Source organism: Equus caballus, chromosome 2, assembly GCF_041296265.1.
Source record: "Equus caballus isolate H_3958 breed thoroughbred chromosome 2, TB-T2T, whole genome shotgun sequence".
Taxonomy (NCBI): Eukaryota; Metazoa; Chordata; class Mammalia; order Perissodactyla; family Equidae; genus Equus; species Equus caballus.
The window spans coordinates 20,635,914-20,657,544 of NC_091685.1; the positions used below are offsets into that span (position 1 = coordinate 20,635,914).

The window sequence follows — 21,631 nt, forward strand, 5'->3', positions numbered from 1 at the left end:
CCAGAGGTCCCAGGAGAAGAGCAGAAGCGACCCTGACCCACCCTGTCGTGCATGTGTGGAAGAGTAGTCAGGGGAGGCTTCTGGGAAGAGGTGACACTTGAGCTGAATCTCAGAAAATAGCCCACCCAAGAAGGGCCAAGAAGACAGCATTCCAGCCCGGGTTAGAACTCGCACAAAGGTGCTGGTCCAGGGTGAGAAGATGTGTGACAGGGCCAGGGGCCAGCAAGGAATGGGAAAGGGGGACAAAAGTAGTTTGGTGTTTCTGGGGTGAAAAATGGGAGGGGCTTGGAAGGAGGGTGAGCCCGGAGGGGTGGAGAGCTCTGTAAACTCCACTAAGGAATTTGCGCTTTCCTCTGAGAAGGCGATAAGGAACCTCTGAACTGTGTTAAGCAGGAGGTGAGAAGGCTGCATTTACCATTCAGAAAGACCCCTCTGCATGCTGCGTGGAGGGCGATGGTGATGTCTGGGGGGCGTGACTGGGGGCTGGGGGAGCATGATCAGCCTAGGGCAGGGGGTCTGAGCCATTACTCCCCAGCTGTGAAACTTTGAGCAAAACCCTAATCTCTCTGTGACTTGTTCCTTCCTCTAAAATGGGGGATAACAGCACCCTCCCTGCAAGATGGAAATGTGAATTGAGTTCACACACATAAGGCACTGAGAACAGGGGCTGCTGTTCTGGGGTTTACAGGCGCACGGTAAATGGGAGCTCATCGTGATTGTTTTTCTATGGCCAAGAGGGGCGAGGCAGGAAGGACCCAGCTCCTGTCTGCTCCTCTCCTCCCATAACCCAGTCATGCCCCTGGGGCTGTATCCCATGGCTGTCACCCCTGCTACCAGAGAAGGCAGAATATGAATACTGATCAAACTCTTACAGAATGTCCACATGCACCAGACATGTTCTAAGTACGTCTCTTAACTCATTTCTTCCTCATAACACCCTATGTGGTAGGTGTTATTCAGCCCCATTTTGCAGATGAGGCAACTACGGTAAGGGGAGTGGGTGACACTTGAACCCAGATGGCCTGGCCTCATGGTCTATGCTCCTTGCCATTGCCTGCAGCTGCCTCCATGCGCTGTACTCAGGGAGGAGCCGTCGGAAGAGAGGCCTCTCTCTGGGTGCGTCCTGCCCCCTTTCTGCTCCTCTCTGATTCCACAGGTACACCGGTCTAAGCCCAGACCCCGCTCTGTGTGTTTCCCCATCAGGAATAATAGCTCAGATTACTGGCTTCTCAAGACAGCTTCACCAGGCCCCACCCCAGACTCTCTGTGGTCTATACTTTCCAAAAAAGCTCCAAAGACAATTCCAATGCATATCTTGTGTTTGACAACCAATGAGATACAGAGCACAGGGGCTTCTGAACAAGACAGATGATGGTGTACAACCAGCTCTCCAAAAGGAGGGAAAAACCCCGGATGTGTGGTGCTTACCCATTTCCGTGGTGTAAATCCTCCCACCGTGGCCAGAGTCAAGCTGCCAAGGTGACATTACGGACAACAGAGTCAGCAGGAACTGCTAACGATGAGCTCTCACAAGTCAATGCGAGCCAGCTCCAGCCACCATCCACACAGACCTGGGGACAAATTCAGCTCTGCCTCTCATGAGCTTTACGACCTTAGGCAAGGTGATCTCACCCTCTTGACCCTGTTCCCTCATCTGTAAAAAGAGAGCACCATTACGTACCTGCTTCATAGACAATATACTCCACACGTGGGGCTGAGCAAAGCGCCCACCCCCACTGCCCCTGAGACGGGGGCCATATAGACATCCTCTGGCCATCTCAGTGGGGACCCCGCCATCTACTGAAGACCCTGCTTTCTGCTCCCACCCAGCCCCTTCCCCGTCTCAAATCCTGGCGTAGAATCAGGGCCGGATTTCGGGGGTCAGGGCTGGGACTAAGCTTTCCTACCTGGGCTCCAGTCTGCGTCAAGCCTCTCCCCTACTCCCTAAACCTTCCAAGAGGAAACAGTGCATTCCAGAAGGAGGCCATTTTGGGGGTGCAGGAGGAAAAGGAGGCTTTTGACATGAACTGGGAACATCTCAGAGAGCAGAGGAAGCCAGCGCCGTGTGAAATAGCTGCTCTGTGCGCTGCATGAGCCAGCATCCATTTAACCAAGCTGGGACTGTGATGGGGATGGATGTCCCTCCTGATGGCTGCAGCCATAGAGAGACAAGCACAGTGTCCACAGACCTTCTCTCCCAGCACGGGATGGAGTGACTGAATCTAGGGACCCAGGAAAGAGACGGACGGGGGAGCAGGGTGGAAGGCAGCTTGGTGAGGGGAGAATGTGGAGAAGAATACACAGCAGATGAGGAGCTCAGACAATGACCTTAAGACTCAGTTTCCCCACTAGTGGGATGAGGCTAATCTACGTCACTATAATATGTTTTTTCAAAACATAAAAAACATGGCTTATGCAAATATAGAATGAACATGTGTCCAAGATGGACTCAACTCCTTTATAAGGGAGCCAGTAGGATGTCAATGCCGGCTCAAAGAGTTTTTGAGGGATTGAGTATTTATTTTGGGGAAAAAAGTACAGAATAAGACCGCTAGGTTAGATACAAAATGGATTAATGTCCTACAGGGCAATAAAACCACAACCTTGGGGATTATCTCTTCTACGGGTAAAAATCTACTAGTGAACCCTGAGTCTGGGCCTTTAACCCGTAGCAGACACTGAAGTCAGACCCAGGCGCGTTCTCCCGGAATTTCACAATCCTGGGCAGGCCTGGTGAACCGGGTTTCCATGTGACATTGAAAGGACGTGCTGCTCTCCTTCTGCCTTATTTCCAAGTTGGGGTAGGTTTTCTTAACAGGACGGATCTCCGCTCTGCTCCTCGTGCTGCCACCCACCATCTCTTCTCCGCTCAGCACCTGGCTTCTCCTTCTGTGTCCCCCACCCCTGCCCCTTGGCCTCCTTCCCTCACCGGCCCACCTTGCCCGGAGCTGGAGCTGCAGGAAAGGGCTAAGCCTGGACTGCCCTATGCATGAAGACCTGTTTTCCTGGCCCTCAGGCTGGGGCCTGCCCATTGCACCAGACTGGACATGACCCGGCCGTGGACGGGCAGGCTGACGGCTGCTCAGCTGCTCCTAGGAGCAGAGGGTGAGGAGGCTGGCTTGTGACGTGGGGGACGAGGGGAGAGAAGAGGGCAGTAGTGCTCCTTGAGTCCCAGGCCGAAAAGACTGTTTTAAAATGCTCTCTTTGAGGAAATAAAATACTCCCTCTGTCTCCCTCCGTTTGGGTAACTTGGAGATGCCCAGACCCAGCGCCATTTCCTCCCCCATTCGAGGAAATGACCATTATGACGATTATCAAGCTCCTTCGATGTCCCAGGCTGAACTGCTTCACCAGGTCCCACAGAGGCGGCATGATCCCCATTTTGTAGATGAAGAAACAGGCTAAACGACTTGCCCGAGGTCCGGCCGTGAGGACGCGGGGCCAGCCACCAGGCGGAGGGTGCTCCAAGTGGACTCCAAGTCCAGTGCTCCCGTGGGTGCTCCGTCCCGCTGAGGCTCACTTCCCACAGGGCGCTGCAGCCCCGGGCTCGGGGGCCGTGGGAGGTGCGGGCTGGAGCTCACGGCAGGGCCGCCACTGTATTTACACGACCCTCTCCCTGTCAAGGATCTTTACGCATTAGACCTGGAGCCCTACCGCTACTCAGGGGTGAACCTGACGGGGTTCCGGATCCTCAACGTGGACAGCCCCCACGTCTCGGCCATCGTGGAGAAGTGGTCCATGGAGCGGCTGCAGGCGGCTCCCCGCGCAGAGTCTGGCCTGTTGGACGGAGTGATGATGGTATGGCGGCCGGTGGGCCAAACTGGGTTCCTCTCCTCCCTCCCTTCCCTCCTTTTCTTCTCTCCTCCCTCTCGCCCTCTCTTCATTCCTTCCTTCCCTCCTTACCTTCCTTCTTTCTTCCTTCCTCCCAATTTCTTTCTTCCCTCCCATGACTTCCCTTCTTAAGACCTGCCGTATGTCAGCCAGACATTGGGCTAGGAGCCAGGGACACGAAGGAACCAGATGCAGTCTCACCCCAAGGGTGGGGGTACAGGCATATAAACGGATGGTTACAGAGAGCGGGGAGAAGGACCAGTGGGTCTGGGGCACAAGGACTTTCGGCTGTGACCGGCAGAAGGCTGGGGAAGCAGGAAAGGAGAAGGTGTGGGCGGGGCCTAGGCAGCAGCAGGGACAATGGGATGGGGTGGAGAGACTGGCAGGAGAAGGTCTGAGCTGCAGGGCGGGAGTGAGTGTCTGCAAAGCAGCAGAGTCAACACAAGCCTGGCCCCACCTGGGGGCCGAGACGGGGTCACGTCTGGGGTCTCAGGGCCTTTGCCTCACCACGACCCAGTGCCTATGGCGGGGGAGGGGACTGAGGACCGGGCAGGGTGGGCCGAGGACTTTCGGGGTTCAGGGGCCCCTCTCAGGCAGGCCCTGGGCCTCCCCTCCAGACCGACGCGGCCCTGCTGTACGACGCCGTCCACATCGTGTCCGTGTGCTACCAGCGGGCGCCCCAGATGACCGTGAACTCCCTGCAGTGCCACCGCCACAAGGCCTGGCGCTTCGGCGGCCGCTTCATGAACTTCATCAAGGAGGTGAGTGCCCCCCGACCCCGTCCCCCACCGGGGCCATCTTCCCAGGGACCGCTGGTGCTGCAGAGCTGCAGAGAGGTCAAAGGCCGAGGTTTGGGGGTCAGACAGAATCGGTTTCCAATCCACATGAGCTGGGCAAGTTGCCTCCCTTCTCTGAGCCTCAGTTTCCCTGGCTGAAAATGGGCTCAGCAGGACCAGTCTTACAGGGTGCTTGAGGGGCTAAGTTCCTGGTGCATCAGGTGCTCAGTGCAGGGCCAGCATTGCCAGCAGGATGAGCATGGGCTTTAAAGGACAACAGATGAGGGTCTTTGTCCCCAGCTGTGTGACCTCAGGCAAGCTAGAGAAGCTTGCTGAGCCTTGATTGCCCCATCTGTAAAAAGGGATCCACGCATGCCCACCTCTCAGGGAGGCTGTGAAGATGAAATGACAGCACGTGGAAAGTGCCTAGTGCCGTGCAGGGGACAGAGGAGGCTCCGTCAATAATAATCAGCCCCACAAACTCCCCTTCACGTTATGGGCCCATCGGCCACCTTCTCGGCCGGGGTCCCTCCTGGGACCCGGCTCTCCTGGCGCCATGGCAGCTGTGGAGACGTCCCACCCAGGAGCTGATTCAGAGGAAGCAGAGAGCATGAAAGCCGTCCTGCTGCCGAGAAGATGGCCATGGAAACAGCCAGGGTCGACTTTCAGTGTCAAGGACTCCCCATCACCGTGGTCCTTGTAAGCTGGGGACAGCGGTTGATTGTTTCCGTTGTACAGATGGGGGAAGCTGAGGCCCGGGCCTGCATCCTGGCTCCATCACCCCTGGCTGTGTGACTCTGGGTGAGATGACAAGCTCTTCGATCCTCAGTTTCCTCATCTGTAAAATGGACGTAGCAAGAGCACCTGCCTCAAAGGGGTGAAGGGAAGACAGAATGGAAATCCATGTGCCGAGCACCTCGCCCAGGGCCCAGGCAGCGTCAAACCCCAGTCAATGGTAGACAAGGGCGGCTCGGGGGGTCGAGACCTGGGCAGGGTCATCCTGGATCTGAGGGAGTGGCCCTGTCTAGGGCAACATGGCGTGCAGCTGGGGGAAGCCCTCTGGGAGGGTTCTGCCCAGACCATCTCTCTCGGCAGCAGCACCGTGAAGCCGCCTGCCTCGGGGGTTCACTCGTGTATCCAGCATATTTGTGGGCGCCTGCTGGGTGCCAGGCACTGAGCTGGCACTAGGGATCCAGTGGGGCTGAAACAGATGAGCCCTCGCTACAGAGCTGCCGGCCCGGGGAGGGCAGCAGGCCTCCAGCAGGTCATCACGTTAATGAGCGCAGCCCCACACACCGAGGGAGGCAGAGCTGGGAGGGCAGACAACAGAGAAACCGCCAGCACATGCTCCGCGGACCAGCAGCCTTCCGGGAGGTCCCGAGTTCACCGTGCTGCTCAGGATGAGGCCAGCGCCACCTCCCCCTGCGTTTCGGAACGACACTAAAAGGAATATGGGTGGGACATGAGCTTTAGGGTTTGACACACATGCCTTCAGAGGTTGTCTCTCCCTCTTCCCGGCTGTGTGGCTTTAGACAAGTTCCTGGACATCTCTGCGCGTCAGTTTCTCACCTGGCAAACTGTCTCATCGTCCTTGTGAGGGAGCAGTGAAGTCCCTGGCACCAGCCCCCTCGCCCCCAGAAGGGACTGCAGGATCAGATGTTTGGGTGTAAGAGAACCATGATGGTCCCTTCTCATCCAACGTCCCGAAACCGCAGCGGAAGTCTGTTTGTTCGATGCCCTGAGCAAGGCCTGGCTGGCCTGGGCGATCATCAGCTGATTCTCAGGGAGCTCTGAGGCCTGACTCCTAGCCTCCTTCCTTGGCAAGCCTCCAACTTTGTAGCCAGAGGCCAGTGGGAGGGTCTCGGTGACCCAGGCCACAACCCTGGGACCCTTAGGAGCCAGAAAAAAGTGGCTTTGAAGCTCACTCACTTTTTAGCTGTGTGACCTTAGGCAAGCTGCTGAACCTCTCTGTGCCTCAGGTCCTCCTCTGTACAATGGAGATAATGCTGGGGTCATAGGGATAAGTGTGTGATGATATGTGTGAAGCCCCGAGGACAGCGCCTGGCCCAGAGCAGGAGCTGAACAGATTGGCTGCTATCACTTACTGTTATTTCTATCCTCATAACTGTCATCACCATGGCTTCTTGCTCCGTGGTGGGTTTCCAGCTAAAGAGGATCTCCAGACCACATAGCTTCAGGGACCGCCACCCCCTTCACCCCTCACCCCGTGGAATGCTTGAGGCTCGGCCATGAAGCCCTGAGGGGAACAGATTCATCACTGCCCACGCCATAGAAAGAGGAGCCCCTTGGGGCCAGCCCGGTGGCATTGTGGTTAGGTTCACGTGCTCCACTTCTGTGGCCCAAGGTCCACCGGTTCGGATCCTGGGCACAGACCTACACACTGCTCATCAAGCCATGCTGTGGTGGCATCCCACATAGAAGATGGGACTTACAGCTAGGATACACAGCTAGGTACTGGGGCTTTGGGGAGAAAAGAAAAAAGAGGAAGATTGGCAAGAGATGTTAGCTCAGGGCCACTCTTCCTCAGTAAAAAGTATACGTTAAAAAAAATGGGGGGGAGCCCCCTTCTCCCTCCCAGGCCTGACCGACGCGTGTTGGTGTACCCGGCCCTCCTGTTTCCAGGCCCCTGGCCCAGTGAATGGCCCTCACCGCTCACACTTCTTTAGAGACCTTTCCGAAACACCTTCATCTTCCCTCCATTTTAGGGCCTGGAGACCGAGGCCCAGAGCAGCCACATGGCTTGCCCACAGACCCGCAGCTGGCCGCCACCAGGACCCACGTGCCCCGCCCGAGCCCGGCACACAGACTCCCTCGAACCGTTTCCGAGTTGCCCATCTCCCCCTCTTGACTGTGTGACAGTAAATCATTTTAAAGACTTGGCATTTCTGAGAGGAGCCGGAAAATACCAGGCCGGAGTTCAGAGCGTGTGAAGCATCTTTCATTTAGCGAGTCCTCAGCAGCGGCTGGAAGGGGCGGGCGGCCGGAAAATGTCACGAGGAGGAGCTGCCGGCAGCTCCCTGCCCTGGCCCTGCCCCGGCCCACCCGCCCACAGACAGGCCGCGCACCTGCTGGCATTTAATTCCTCTGTAGCTGACGAGGAGAAAGCCTCGCCTCAGAGCGCAGGTCTGAAGGCACGAGCTGTGATTTCCCCTGGGGGCCGGGAGACAGCCGAGGGTGTGGGGGCCGCAGAGGAGGGGAAGGCAAAGGAACTGGAGAGCCAGCCTCAGGGGAGCTGAGCCGCCCTGTGAAGTCCTAAACAGCGGTCTTCACCTTCTCTGACGCATCTTTTTCTCTCCATCCCCAAACCCCACCTCCAGCTCCTCGGGCTCCATGAATCTCCCCACTCCACTTGGGTACCGTGACCCCAAGCTCTTCAGCTCTGCTCCTGCAGAGAGGACTCTGTCCTGCGCCACCCTTACTTGGACCCTCGTGGCTCAACCCCTCTTTGGGCCTCAGAGTCCATGACTGCAAAACGGGGGCAGTGATGACACCAGCTGGCAGGATCGCGATGACACCTACATGAGCCCACGCAGGGAAGAGGAGCCCGCTGTGACAGGGTTTCTACTGAGGCTTTGGGCCTTGGCCCCCGTGACAGCCCTGCTCCTGCAGCCAAAGGTCAGCCCTGACCCAAGGAAGCTCCCGGGAGGGAAGCAACAAAGGAGAAGTCATAGTGTGCGCCACTTAGTGGGGATTGTGTATCCCAGGCCCTGGGCTAAGCTTTTACATACCTTTTTTGACCCCGAGGAGTAGGTAGTTTTCCCCTCCCTGAAGCCTAGAGGTTAGACCCCTTGTGCAAAAGCCCACCTTCTCCCTCCCTTTGTTTCCAGCCTCCCAGGCGCTGCCCCTCGGCCTGAGCTAGCGTACCCATTTGCCCCAGTGCCTTGATCCAGAAGACCTACAGGGCCCTTGAGCTGCCCAAGCGCTTGGAGATCCCTGGGGGTCTTAGTTTGGGATCTGCAGATAGGCCTCTGGGGATCCATGAACTTGTGGGTCACATTGTGAATGTAAGCAGGGATGGAGCTGCGGACGTTCAGTAAGGGAGAGGCCAGGAGCCTTCTTCAGAACCTGCAAGGACCACGGCCCCCGTGGGATTAGAAACCGAACGTGGCAAAGCATGGACTCCGACACTCAGACCCACACGCTCTGCGCCCTCCCCTACCCACTCTGGTCCAGTCGGGCTGTGAGCCCCCAGCCATCCTAGGGTCCCCAGGACTCTGGGACGTGCGGGTCTGTTCCTCTCGCAGACACAGAGAGCCCCAGCTTTTGGCTGTTTTCCTGTGAGGCGGCTGCCTCCTGATTCCCAGGAGGTAGGAGAGGAGGGAAGCAGCCAGAGCCTGAGGGCTGGGGTCCTGGGACCCCGAGCTGCAGTTTGGCTCTGCCTCATTCTCTCTGAGAGCTTGGGGACCCCCTCCGCGCCTCCTTCCTCCTCTGTCAAATGGGGACCATGACCCTCGCTGGCCCGCCTCCTGAGGCCACTGCGGTGGTTGCAGGACGTGAGTGGTGGCGAGTAGAGTTAATGCTCCAGACCCTCGGAGGAGAGATTACCTAGAACGGGAGTCGGCAAACTTTTTCTGTAAATGGCCAGAGAGGAAATATTTGGGGCTTGGCGGGCCAGACTACCCTCCTTTGCAACCATTCAGCTCCCCAGATGTGGTGCAGAGGCAGCCAGACAACATAACACACCTGGGCACGGCTGTGATCTAAGAGACCATTTCCTAAATCAGGCAGCAGCCCGTTTGAGCCGCCAGCGGAGTCTGCCAACCTCTGACCTGGAAGATGAAGCTCTTCTCGCTTTGGGTCATGAATCTTCTCTGACTCTTTGCCTGCCTCTTTCTCTGTGTTCATGATGCTAACGACGATAAAAAAATAACAAAAGCTGAGGCTGGCTCGGTGGCATAGTGGTTGAGTTCACCTGCTCCAGTTCGGTAGCCTGGGGTCCGAGGATTCAGCTCCCAGGCACGGACCTGCACACTGATCATCGAGCCATGCTGTGGCAGCGTCCCACATACAAAATAGAGGAAGATTGGCACAGATGTTAGCTCAGGGCCCATCTTCTTCACCAAAAGTAAAAAATAAAAAGTAACAAAAGCTCCTATTTATTCAGGGCTCAGGTTGTACCAGGCACTGTTCTAAGTATTTTATGAGACTTACCTCATTTCATTCTCATAGCATTTTGGTAAGATGGGCACTATTATTAGTTCCATTTTCTAGATGAGAAAACTGAGGCAGAAATGTTAAATGAAATCCCCAAGGTCGCACAGCTAACTATGGTTGAACCGGCATTCTGACCCCAGAGTTCTGAACTATGAGGTGCACGGAGCTAGGGCTGGGGGTGATGGGGGACCCTCTGTGTATCCTTGGCTCTATGGGGGCTACCCCAAGAGTCTGGGTTTATAGCCACTGCCAGCTTGGCCCCTTGGCTTTCTGCCCTCAGTGGGTCTCGCCTGCCCCAGCTCTGCCCGCCTGCTGCCTTGCCCCTCTTGGGGGACCTGACCCGGGTGGGCTCCCCCTTCTCACGGCTTCGACGTGGGGGCTCATCTGAGCGCGTCCAAGATCAATGTTGTACATGAGAAGGTGCAAGTGTAAAGCTGGCTAAAGAGCATAATAGAATTTATGGAAATCGCTGGCTCGCACCACAGCCCGAGCAATGATGGAGGTGATTATTAATTAATCATGGTCTTGGGGGAGCAGTATCAGTGCAAGGAGTAATTAAAATGAAGCATTGTACGGTTGTACCGAATGATGATTTATGAGCCCGAGGAATTGCCGCTCTGCCCTCTTTCCTCCGGCAGGCTCAATGGGAAGGATTAACTGGACGGATTGTTTTCAACAAAACCAGTGGCTTACGGACCGATTTCGATCTGGACATCATCAGCCTGAAGGAGGATGGCCTGGAGAAGGTGCGTGGGCTCAAGAGCGGGAGGGCGGGCAGAGGGGCAGGCTCCCTAAATTCCCTACGATGGACCCCAGCTGTGGAATTCCCTACAATGCCCCCAGTCCAGCTGCCCCCTTGGGGCTCGACATGATCCAGTCTGGCCCGTGCCTTAGCCCTTCAGAGAACGCGGACCCCTGGTCAGAATGGAGAGTGCAGAACCAGTGGCCTGGCCACAGCAGACACCCAAACCGTCACCCTGCAGCAACGGCCATCGGGGATGCTTCACCGGGAAAAGTAGTGAAAGGCTCATGGGGCAGACGGACCGTCTCTAAGTCCCTACAGGGCTGTCATGGGGCAGAGGGACAGACGTGTCCTTGGGTAAGAGAAACTTTCTAACAACCAGCGGGTACCTGCCTGGGGTGTAGTGAGCTCCTTGTCACTGGAGGCATTCAAGCAAAGTTTGAACAAAGCGATTGCTTGTCTGGGAGGCTGGAGACTCTTACCCTTGGAGAGAGGTTGAAGCGCATGCTTTCTGAACTCCCCGCTCTAGGCTTCTAAGGCCTCTATGCTTCTGGGGCCTCCCATCTGGCTTCCAGAGAAATATTTGTAATGAGGCCAGTAACCACCCCTGGAACCCTCAGCGTAGTCTGTCAGAGTCAGGCTGCTGGGCTGAGAAGAGAGATCTAAGACTAGCCCCCACTTCTCAGTGTCCCCTGGGACCTGGGAGCCAGGGGCTCAGCCACACCCTCTCCCACAGCAGGCTGGCCCCTGGGAGCCCCCAGGGTGCCTCTCCAACCCTGGGAGTGGGGTGTGTGAAATGCAGGGAGCAGAGGCCAGGAAGGGGAGGGGCCCCTGATGCCCATGGGCCTCCAGGAGTCCTGGATTACTCTCCTCCCCCAGCCCCCTGGTTCAGGCCTCTTCCTTGGGTTATGTTAACACCCCCTCTTGGCCTCCCACCTCTCCTCTCCTGAGCCCTCCAGCCACCCTGAGCATGTACACGGATGAAGCTTCCCAAAGCAGAGCTCTACCCTGCTCTGAACCTGCCGTGGCTCCCCAGTGCCAGGTCATTAACTTCAGCCGCCTCGCCCTGGCCTTTAAGCCTCTCCAAGGAATGCCCTCACTTGCCTCTCCAGGCCTCGTCTCCACTGCCCTCCATGGCCCAGTCACGCCCCCTCCCTCCTGCACCTCAGGGCCTCTGCCCACGCAATCGCCCTGGTGGCAGGAGCGGCCTCTGTCTCCCTGGTTCGTTCCCTCAGGCATGGACCTGGCTCTGCCCAGGTTGCACCTTGTGGCCAAGCTTCCTCCGTTCACTCCTGAGTTTCCCACAGACTCGTGGGGCCCATGTGTGGGGAGAGGCGGCTGGGGAAATCTCACCGTTCCTCTGCGACTCGTTCATGCCGCACCTTCCCTTCAGGACAGGTGCTGTGGCCTCTGTTCCTGAGATCTTCGGGGCCGGTTGGTGGGACCCTGTACAGACTATCTGAGTTCTCATCAAACAGTCTTCCTGCTTCTATTTGAACGCCCGCAGGGCTGGGGCACTCCTTCCTCCTCCGGCAGAACTACTGGAATAGCTTTCATTCAAGTAGTCTCATTTTTGCTCTCTCAGCTGTCCATCTCTGGGGATAGCCTAAAATTCTAAGGATGGCAATGAAATGGCACTCATGCCACCGCTTCCCACTCCCATGCCCATGGCAGGCATCAGTAACTGATCTTCAGAGTACTCTTGCCACCTGAGCCCACCCACAGCATCCTTCTCCCAACAGCCCTCCCGGCAACTCGTACAAATTGACCATAGCTAATACTCAAGAAAAGCTCCGTCTCCTGTGCCTGGACAGAGGCTGACCTGCAGAGACACCCACAGAGGCTCCTCCCAGACTGTGGGCAGAGCCTCTGCAGGCCCAGTCCCCCTCAGTCCTAACTGTTCTCACGTCCCCATGGTGCCTGGTGTCTAGGAGGGCATGCCGTCGGAACTCAATAGATGCTTGCTGGGGCAAGGCTTCCCGCTGTTCATTTGGCCTCCAGACAGAGGTTCGGGGAGCACCTCCTGCACCCAGGCATGCTGCTGGGGACCCTCCTGCAGAGCTCGGCCCACTTGAAAGCAGAGCCTCATTGATGCTGTCTGCTTGTCTCCTCTCCTCTCTGCTCTGGAGGGTCTGCGTTGACAGAGATGCTGCCTGGAGAGAGTGTGAGCCCCAGACACAGGCGCTCGGCCTCTCATATCATCACTTCTGTTTGCTAAGCCAGGTCATAGCTGATCCAGCCAGCTCCAGCCGGTGGCTTTGGGAGGATTAGGGCAGAATTACCGGAGCGTAATTACACGTCTCTCTGCTATCTGCTTCGCACAGCTCTCTTAATGGGCTGTTTGCATACGGCCTCTCTGTTTAATTGATTAGGTTTCCTGAGTGCCCCCGTGAACTGGGCCAAGGACAGAGTGGGCGTGCCGAGCCTTCCTCGGGAGAGAGGAGCTGAGGTGCGGGCAGAGCTGGGTCCAAAAGGACCTTCGAGAGGCCCAGGGCTTTAGCACAATTTGTAACCTTGATCTTCCCCTGCCTCCCTCCAGCCTCAGGCCGGAAATCAACAAGGGCGCTGTGGGGACAGAGATTATGCTGCTGTAGCCGGGGTACCTGCCAAGTTTAGAAGTAAAACCACAAAGCAAACTGCCTTCAAATCCAGGGGCATCCCAAGCCTCCAGTGAGGGTCATCCACTCTGTTCCATCCCCTAGCCCCCCGCCCCCAAACAGCTGCAAAGGCCAGCCTCCTGCCCAGCCTGCCTTCCTGCATGTGACACATTGTCTGTTTACTCTCTCCTTCCACAAATGCTTGGTGAACATCTCCCTTGCTCCAGGCCCTGTCCTAAGCTTTGGAGGGCGTCCGGGCCTGGAGCTGGCACTGGGGGTGAGACCTAGTGAGTGAACAGCTGGGTGTCCAGGGTCTTCTCCAGGAGGCGGAAGGCCCAGCCAGGCTCAGAGTGACTCTGTCCTGGCGTAGGACCTGGCCCTGACCCAGGACCCCTGATCATGGCATCTGCTCCTTCCCACGCTGGCGCCCGGCTGAGCTCCCTGAGGCTGTCTTTACCTTCACTTTCTCCCTCTGCATTTTCCCTTCCAGCTGTGATGGGTTTGCCAGCAAGGGGGAGGTGGCAGAATTCAGAAGACTCAACACCTTGGGGGCCTCCTTTGAGAAGGAGGGTGGCAGCAGGGTTGTCAGAAAGCTTAGCTCAAAACATATTAGCGACAATGATGATGCTCATGAAGAATGAACGAGACGATGGGCTTGATGGTGTGTGGAGAAAGGATGGAGAGACTGGGGACTTAGCCTCCTGTTCTCTGTCTGTCTGTCCATCCAGGTTGGAGTGTGGAGTCCCTCTGAGGGACTCAACATCACGGAAGTCGCCAAAGGCCGGGGCCCTAACGTCACCGACTCTCTGACGAACAGGTCGCTCATCGTCACCACAGTGCTGGTAAGAGCCTGCAGCCCTGCGGGAGGGGCTGTCTGACCTGGGGGTGGGCTGGCCGTCAGGGTCAGAAAGACCCCTCCATCGCCCCAGCGACTATAGACTGGACATCTCTATGAGGCTGCTGGGAGGCTGGAAGACGGCGGAGGTGGAGCTTCAGAAAGGTGGACACATTTAGGGTCCCTCAGAAGGCCCTCAGAGAGTAACTCTGCTCATGGCCACAGGCCAAAGACCCCAGGGGGTGACTGAGCAGTCTCTTCCTGCTCGGCCAGCCCTTCTGCAGTGACCCGTGTGTTTGCATCTCACCCTCACCCACCCCAAGTCCCTGAGGCCTGAATAGGAACCATGACGGGGTGGAAGGAAAGAGGGTTGTCATGCCCTCTGCAGGACTCAGGGTCCACCTCTGCCACCTCAGTTCCTGGGGAAAAGGCCCTCCCACTGTCCCCCCCAGCTGTGGCGAGTGCTGTGGCCACACCCAGAGAGCCCAGCGGGTGCTGGGAGCCCACACACGTACCCACTCTCTATGGTGTCTCTCGGCCTTGGCCACTCTCCCTGTCCCCCTCTCTCCATTCCCCAGGGGTGTAGAGCGCCTCCTTCTTCTGATCATTCCAGCGCAAGGAGTGGCTCTCGGGGCTCCCAGGCTCTCTGCACCTCAGAGCTCAGGGCGGGCAGGACGACACACCCAGGGTTTTGGCTTCCTGTGACTGACCGGAGCGGAGCCCACTCCCGGGGGCCTCCAGGGCATCCGGAGGCTCAGAACCCACCCTCTGGAGATGCAGCAGTGCTCTTGGGGGCTCAAGCTGGACCACGTTTGGGGGAGGCAGCCCTGTCGCAGCCTGGTGGATTCTCACCAAAGACCCTTTGAGGACAATTCTCGCTCCGGTCAGCTTCTCCTTATAGTAAAGCAAATACGTTTGTCAGGACCACAGGCTGAGGTCATTCTCTACAAAAAAAGGGAGCTCAACCCAACTTAGAGCCTTGGATAAAGTAAGGCTGCCACGGATGGAACCTGGGAGCGGGGCTGGCCACCCCACGCTGGGCCCTTCCATGGCGCTGGCACAAGGCTTGCCCCACCTGCCTCTCCACCAGAGGCAGCTCGGCCAGGCCCCACTCGACGGTCCTAGGTCCTCCCTTTAGTGCTATTCACCAGCTACGTGCTCCGTGGCTGGGTGGTGGACACCATGGGACAGGAAGGGGTGTAACAGTTAAACCCCATTCTTCCAGGAATCCCAGTGAGCAGCAGACAGCAGGGGCATCACCGGCCTCTAGGGAGCAGTTATAGCCTGTGAATCTCGTCCTCAGCCCGCAGGGCCGTGACTGTTGAGAGGATCCCGTAAAAGCGATGGAGACCTGATGGTGGTTCTAGTCCCACTGCTGAAGGAGCCAGAACGAGAGGGCAGGGGAAGCACTTGCATCCCCATCTGGGGGGCAAGACCCCCATTGGCACCTTCCTGACAACCATACATCCTGCCTGCCTTTGTTGATCGACTTGTTGTTAGCTTAAAAAAAAATCAGGCTGCTAAAACCAGTAAGTCAAAGTTCTCATCTGCAACAAGGACTAAATGGTAAAAAAAAAAAAACTAAAAGATTAAAAAGAAACAAATAAAAACAGCAAAGTAGTTCAAGGGAAGACAGGAGCATTTAAAAGAGTGTTGATGTGATAAAGATAGAAAAGATTAAAAAAAAGAGAGTTGAAAGAGAACAAAATAAAAAGGTTAAAAGGAGAAGAATAAAGAGAAAAACGAAGGTGAGGAATGAGATAAAAAGGAAAGCCATCAAGAAAGATGAAAAATTAAAATAAATAATTAACAGCTCCGGCTAGACAAGGTAGAAAATGTAAAGCCAAGATGTCAGAAAGCAAAAGGATAAAAGTGTGATAAAGCTAAAATATAAAAGGTTAAAAATAAAATAATAAAAAGGTGGTGAAAGATTAAAAGCAGAGCTGCATAAAATGTGAGATATAAATAAAACACTTTTCACAAGACCAGATTAAAAAAAGGTAAAACCAGTGTGCTTGAAGAGATTAGGGGAGAGGTGGTTAAATGAGCTAAGATGATTCAGCCACAAGACAATACTCTTAGAGCAAGAGGCGAGCTAAAGATACCATACCAGAAAGATGCAAAATACCCACACCTTGAGAGAGCCCAGGGTTCAATTTTATTAAGATGGCAGCAGCCTGATTTCAAGGGCATAAGACCCTTCTGCAAAGGCAGAGGGATTTTTCTACACCAGCGGAGGCAGAATCTGGCAGACATCCCATGCTCTTCTCGAAGCCTCTTGGTCAATACTCACAGCTTCTTGCAAAGGTGCCGACCTGCTGTGCTCCGTTGCTCGCTGGAGGTCCCACCCGCAGCGTCCAGCTGGCTCTCAGCCATCCCGAGGGAAAGGGGAGGAGAAGAGCCCCTCTTGGCCCATAGCCTGGATGTAGCTCCATCTGTGTCCCCACCCCTCATCCAGGAAACAAGAGCCTAGCAGCTCTTTGGGACATGCAGGAGGACCAGGACACAGGGGCAAGACCGTGTGATGGTTAAGAGCACAGACCTTTGGGTTTGAGTCCCAGCTTTCCTGTTCACTAGCTGCATGACCCTGGAAGACTGCTTAACTGCTCTGTGCCTCAGTTTCCCCATCTGAAAAAGAGAGCTGATCGTAACGGCACCTACTTCATTGAGTGAGAGGGTGAATGATTAATAAATACAAATGGCACCGAGTGCATGCTTCTGAGTAATAGCTGCTGCTGTTGTCATTATTGTTATTGGCTACAAATCCAGGCCCCGGTGAGCTCAGGTTTAATACAGTAGACAGAGTGAGAGTTCCAGAGAAACCTCTGCTTCTATCCGCAAGCAGAGCCCTGAACCTCACGGGAGACTGACCCCTGACCGTGGTCCCAGAGGTTATGTCTAGCACAGGGCGTGTTGTAAACTTTGAACTTGTATTTGAATGCCTTTCAGGCCTGGTGGGCCTTCCTGGCTCCCCACAGACCCCACCGCTCCCTATTGTTTACACTTGGCTGCGTCTTCTATAGGTGTTTCCTGACTGGCCCTGGAAAGCATCAGGGTTTCTGCCCTCCTGAGCCCCCTAGACCTCTAGTCTCCTGCTGATACACGAAACTCCACATCCCAACCACCACGCTCTCATCCCCTGCCTTGATCGAGGTCTGAGCCCCTGGCCCTGAGATCATGATAATCTCTTACCCCGGGACCCGTTTGCCTTGACCTGTGACGTGGCTGCTGACCAACTTGAAGCAGATGTCCCACTGAACATCTTACCCCAGTGTCAGATACTCACATGGCCTGGGGGTGACGCGTGATTCAGCTCTCTGCACCCCTACTGCCCAGAGATCACAGACGGTGGAGTCTACTCTCCCTGTGATAGAAGTCTAGTCTTTCCTGGAGACAGAGGTATGGAGGGGATGACCTCTGGAGCATCCCTCATGGGGACAGAGAATGTGACACACAGCCTGTACACTGGGGTCTCCAAGAAACTCTCTGTGTCCAGCTGAAGATGCCCTTGGAGGCTCCTAAGAGAGAGATGCCCATGCAAGGAGTGGCCTGGGGCCACCTCGAAACCTAGAGCTCATCCAGATACTCAAGGGAGTGTGCATAAAAGTGGTCTGCGCATCCCAGAGCCCTGGGGGTGCTCTCAGGCTGGGGTGGTTGGCATAGCTGTACAAATATGGGGAGTGGCCCAGCCCAGCTGCACCGGCTGAAAATCCAGCCCCATGCTTGGCGGCCTGAAAACAGGGCCAGCACCTCCTGCTGAAAGCGCTGGCCCCTGCCAGTCTGCAAGTCTGTTGTCAGGGCAACAGCTCTTTGAGTGACAGGCAGGTACCAAGGCGTGAGCGCGGGAACATCCGACTGCTGGACCCGAGACCCTGACGAGAGGGGTTTCTCCCCCTCTTTCCTTTCCCTGGAATCTGGATGTGGCAGAGAGCACAGAGACGTGTGGGCTGCCCCTGAACCCTCTCCTCTTCTCTCCTATCCTGAACCCCGGGGTTAGGTGCTAAGGGCACCTTACCCTGGACGCACAGATGGCCAGAGCCTGGACTCCACCCTCTCTGGCCTCTCAGAGCCGCAGGCAGCCTTCTCCATCCCTGAGGCTGAAACAGCAGCAGCAAGCGGCTGGCAGCCTGGCCTCCCGCCCTCTCCCTGCCCGGTCCCAGCCTCTGTTCAGGTTCCACTCTTCCATGAGCTCATGAAAAATTCATCCACCCAAACCTCAGCTCGCACACCAAGAACACACACCCGACTCGCCCCTGGGGGCCCTGCTGTTGAAGCTTCAGCGTTCTTTTGGCTGCTGAAGCGAGTGGTGGTGTGGGCACGCATGTGGGTACCTGTGCGGGTGTGGGATTGGTTATGCATGGGTGTCTGGATACGCACCGATGGCTGAATTTGTGCCGTGCGCGCATCGTGACCCACTTAGATTCAACTGTCAGCCGGGCTGGATCCGTGGCACCCAGCAGCGGGAGAGGGGAGAAGCTAAAAGAGGCCAGGATGCCAGCTGGGAGAACCAGCCCAGGCGGGGGACCACTCTGGGCCCCACTTGCTGGGAGGGCAGGACTCCTAATGCCCTGTCCTGGTTCTAACTGGCGGAAGCCAAGGCCTTGGGTCCAGGGCCCTTGGCCTCTGTGTCCGAGCAGGGCTGGGCAGACAGAACATCCGAGAACGTGGTATATTTGTGCCAGTGGCCTTGTGGGCACATGTGCATGCACATGTGGGTGTGTATTGATGCTGCCGAAGTCAGAAGGGGGCTTGGGAACTCAGCTATTAGGCAGCTAACGCCTGCCTGCTTTCCCCATGACCCCCTCCACCAACTCCACAGGTGCTGTCACCGGGAGAAGCTTAGCACCAGGCCCGGCTTTCACACTGATATTAGTGATCGGAGAGAAACGAGACTAAGAGCCTCAGCAAAGAAAAGTCGGAAAAGGTTATTTTTCTGGACCCCTGTTTCCTGTGACTTGTTGAAGAGAAATATTACCCCTGCTTCTCCGGCTGTTCTCCCAGAGCAATAGGAGAGCGTGAAGTTATGAAATTGAGGGCACCTTCACTGAGCAATCGATTAGCAGCCGAGAGAGCTTGTGAATTGGCTGTCTGGACATTTCCAGTAATAAATTGTGAAATAGTCCATGAATAAGTAGTTGGCGGAGTTCAGAATTACCCCCTAGGAAATGCTGCAGGTCTAGAGACACATTACGAAGGCGAGCACCATTTTAATGCTCTGGGCTTTGGCTGTTAAATATGCATGCCATCCGCAGAGCACTTCCCGAAATTAATGGCATTTTACAGCTGCTCCGAAGGCAGCGTATTTATATGGAGATGTATAGATTCTGGGGCTGCGGTGGCTTCACAGATGAAGTGCTAATTTTAGAGGATAGGGCCCGGGAGGGGTTGGGGAGAGGGTCAGGAAGGGAGCGATCTTGGGGACCTTTCCCAAAATGGTTTTCTGCCTGCCAGCCGTGATTTTTCACCTTTGGTGACATTGGGCATGGTCTCTAGGCTGGAGAGGTCGCTGCAGTAACAGCCCACCCGGCACACAGAAAGAAGATGATAATGATATTAATATTAATAATAATAATAATATTGCAACTTACGTATGCCCAGCACTGTTTTAAGTGCTTTTCATAGATTGACTCATTTAATGCTCACAACAGTCCTGTAAGGTAGGTTCTTTTTTCTTTTTTTTTTTTTTTGAGGAAGACCAGCCCTGAGCTAACTACCGCCAGTCCTCCTCTTTTTGCTGAGGAAGACTGGCCCTGAGCTAACATCTGCGCCCATCTTCCTCTACGTTATACATGGGACGCCTACCACAGCATGGCTTTTGCCAAGCGGTGCCATGTCCGCACCCGGGATCCAAACTAGCAAACCCCGGGCCACTGAGAAGCGAAACATGTGCACTTAACCACTGTGCCACTGGGCCGGCCCCAGAAGGTTCTATTCTTAGCCCCATTTTACAAAAGGTGGTAGATTTTGCCCAGGGAATCTACGTGTGGTGGGTGATTCCCCTGAGAAAGATGAGACCTTCTCTCCAATTCTTTCCTTGAGCGAATATCAGGGCCACCAGGTGCGGTGGTGCAGTTCGTTCACTGCACAAGAGGAGCTGACCAAATGGATGAGTTAGGATTGAAACCCCACCCAGGCCCTGCTCACCAGGCCCTCTGTCGGGGTTTGGGCAGCACCTTCCCAGAGACTAATTTGCACCCAGGCAATATACGCACTAGCCCAAGTCCCCTTTCCTCCAGGCAGCCACAGCACCTTCCCCTCACGGCCCCTCCTGGACTCTTCTCTCTGAGCCTTGGGAGCTGCCTGCTTGGTTGGCAGTGGGGATGGGAGGCACTGAGGTTTAGCATGGAGTCTAGCCAAAGGACCCAGCCTTCCACCCCGTTAGACTGAGAAGTGGTTTTCTCAGAATCCCCGGGGAGGCAGGAACCCTTGGGGAGGCAGACGCTCCCCAGCCGTTTCTCCGCAGCCTCTCGCAGGGCCGTGAAGGTCTGCGGTAAATCAGTCCTGGGTGGGTGGGACTTTGAGAGGCAGCACTGCCCGCAAGCCAGAGCCCGCCTGCCACAGCCAGAGCCTGGCGAGAGGCTGCTGGTGGGTTTCTGCGCCCAAGGACCTCCGATGAGGGTCTTTGCCGGGGCTTCCATTGCTCACCCCGCTCGAGGGGCCACGATGTGAAAGGAGTGTCCCCACCAGCTGAGAGGACAACGAAACGCCTCCATAATCAGGTGCCTGCCCTTCCTGTGGGCAGGCGGACATGAGGTTCCTAGCACTTGTGCCTTCTGTCAGCTAACTGATGTCACCCGTCGGCTGAAGGCTGGAGACATTCTGACACGTGGGCGCGCCGAGGTGGCTTTGGGGAAGGTGAAGGCCCAGAAAGAGGCCAAGGAGCTACAGTCAGGAAGGATTGGACGTGGACTCCTTCTGACTGTCGTTCAGGTCCTCTGTGACCTTGGGTAACTTACTGACCTTCTCTGAGCCTCAGTTCACTCATCTATCAAATGGGGTAATGGCACCTGTCTTGTAAGCTGTGAGGCTTAAATCAAACAGCCTATGAGAAAGAGTGTAAATCCGTGCCTGGTGCGCAGCAGGAACCCGGAAATGTTGATTTAGCTGAGGCGTCATCTTGTCCACCGCAGACTCGGGACAGGGACTTGTAAGTGAAGCCGGGTGGATGGAGCCAGCAGAAACATGGACTTGCGTGTCGACCTGGATTCTGGGACAGTGCTGCGGGCCTGGCTTTTGCCACGTCAGAGCCCACACTTCTTCACTCTGTGCATCTCAAACTAGACGAGGTCAAGAGCCACTTTCCGCTGTTTCTCCTGCCTCCTCTCAGTCATGCTTCACAAGGTCGCCGGGGGTTTGTTTCTGAATGAGAAATCAGACGAAGTCCTTCACTGGCCCACATGGCCTGCGAGGGAGGGAGCCTGTCGTGGGACAGCTGTCACCTGTGCTCAGGCCCCACAAGCTACCTTCTGAGGAACCCCTGCCCACCAGGGAGAGGCACCCCTGACTCAGGGCCTCTGGACAGGGAGGTGGTTCAGAGCTCGCACCCTGGGGCCACATCAACCTGAGTTCACATCCTCTCTATGCCAGCTGGCTGGGCTCGCACCGGTCACTTTTCGTGTATTCACTTTCTGCATCCATACAGTGGGATTATTAGTATCTACCCCTGAAAGGTTGA

At 56.0% G+C, this 21,631-nt stretch overlaps 1 protein-coding gene across 4 annotated transcripts in view; it reads left to right on the forward strand.

The window, feature by feature from the left end:
* Window positions 1-21,631, forward strand: part of GRIK3 (glutamate ionotropic receptor kainate type subunit 3) — a 215,522-nt gene that overhangs the window by 153,491 nt on the left and 40,400 nt on the right. For 2 of the 4 annotated variants that reach the window (XM_023633274.2, XM_070249124.1), the window contains exons 6-9: window positions 3,625-3,798; window positions 4,449-4,592; window positions 10,421-10,528; window positions 13,850-13,963. In XM_023633274.2, coding sequence (XP_023489042.1) covers window positions 3,625-3,798; window positions 4,449-4,592; window positions 10,421-10,528; window positions 13,850-13,963 — 540 coding nt within the window. Of the gene's footprint in view, window positions 1-3,624; window positions 3,799-4,448; window positions 4,593-10,420; window positions 10,529-13,849; window positions 13,964-14,534; window positions 15,652-21,631 lie in introns of those variants that run through there. The other 2 variants (XM_070249128.1, XM_070249129.1) reach the window with 2 other exon arrangements.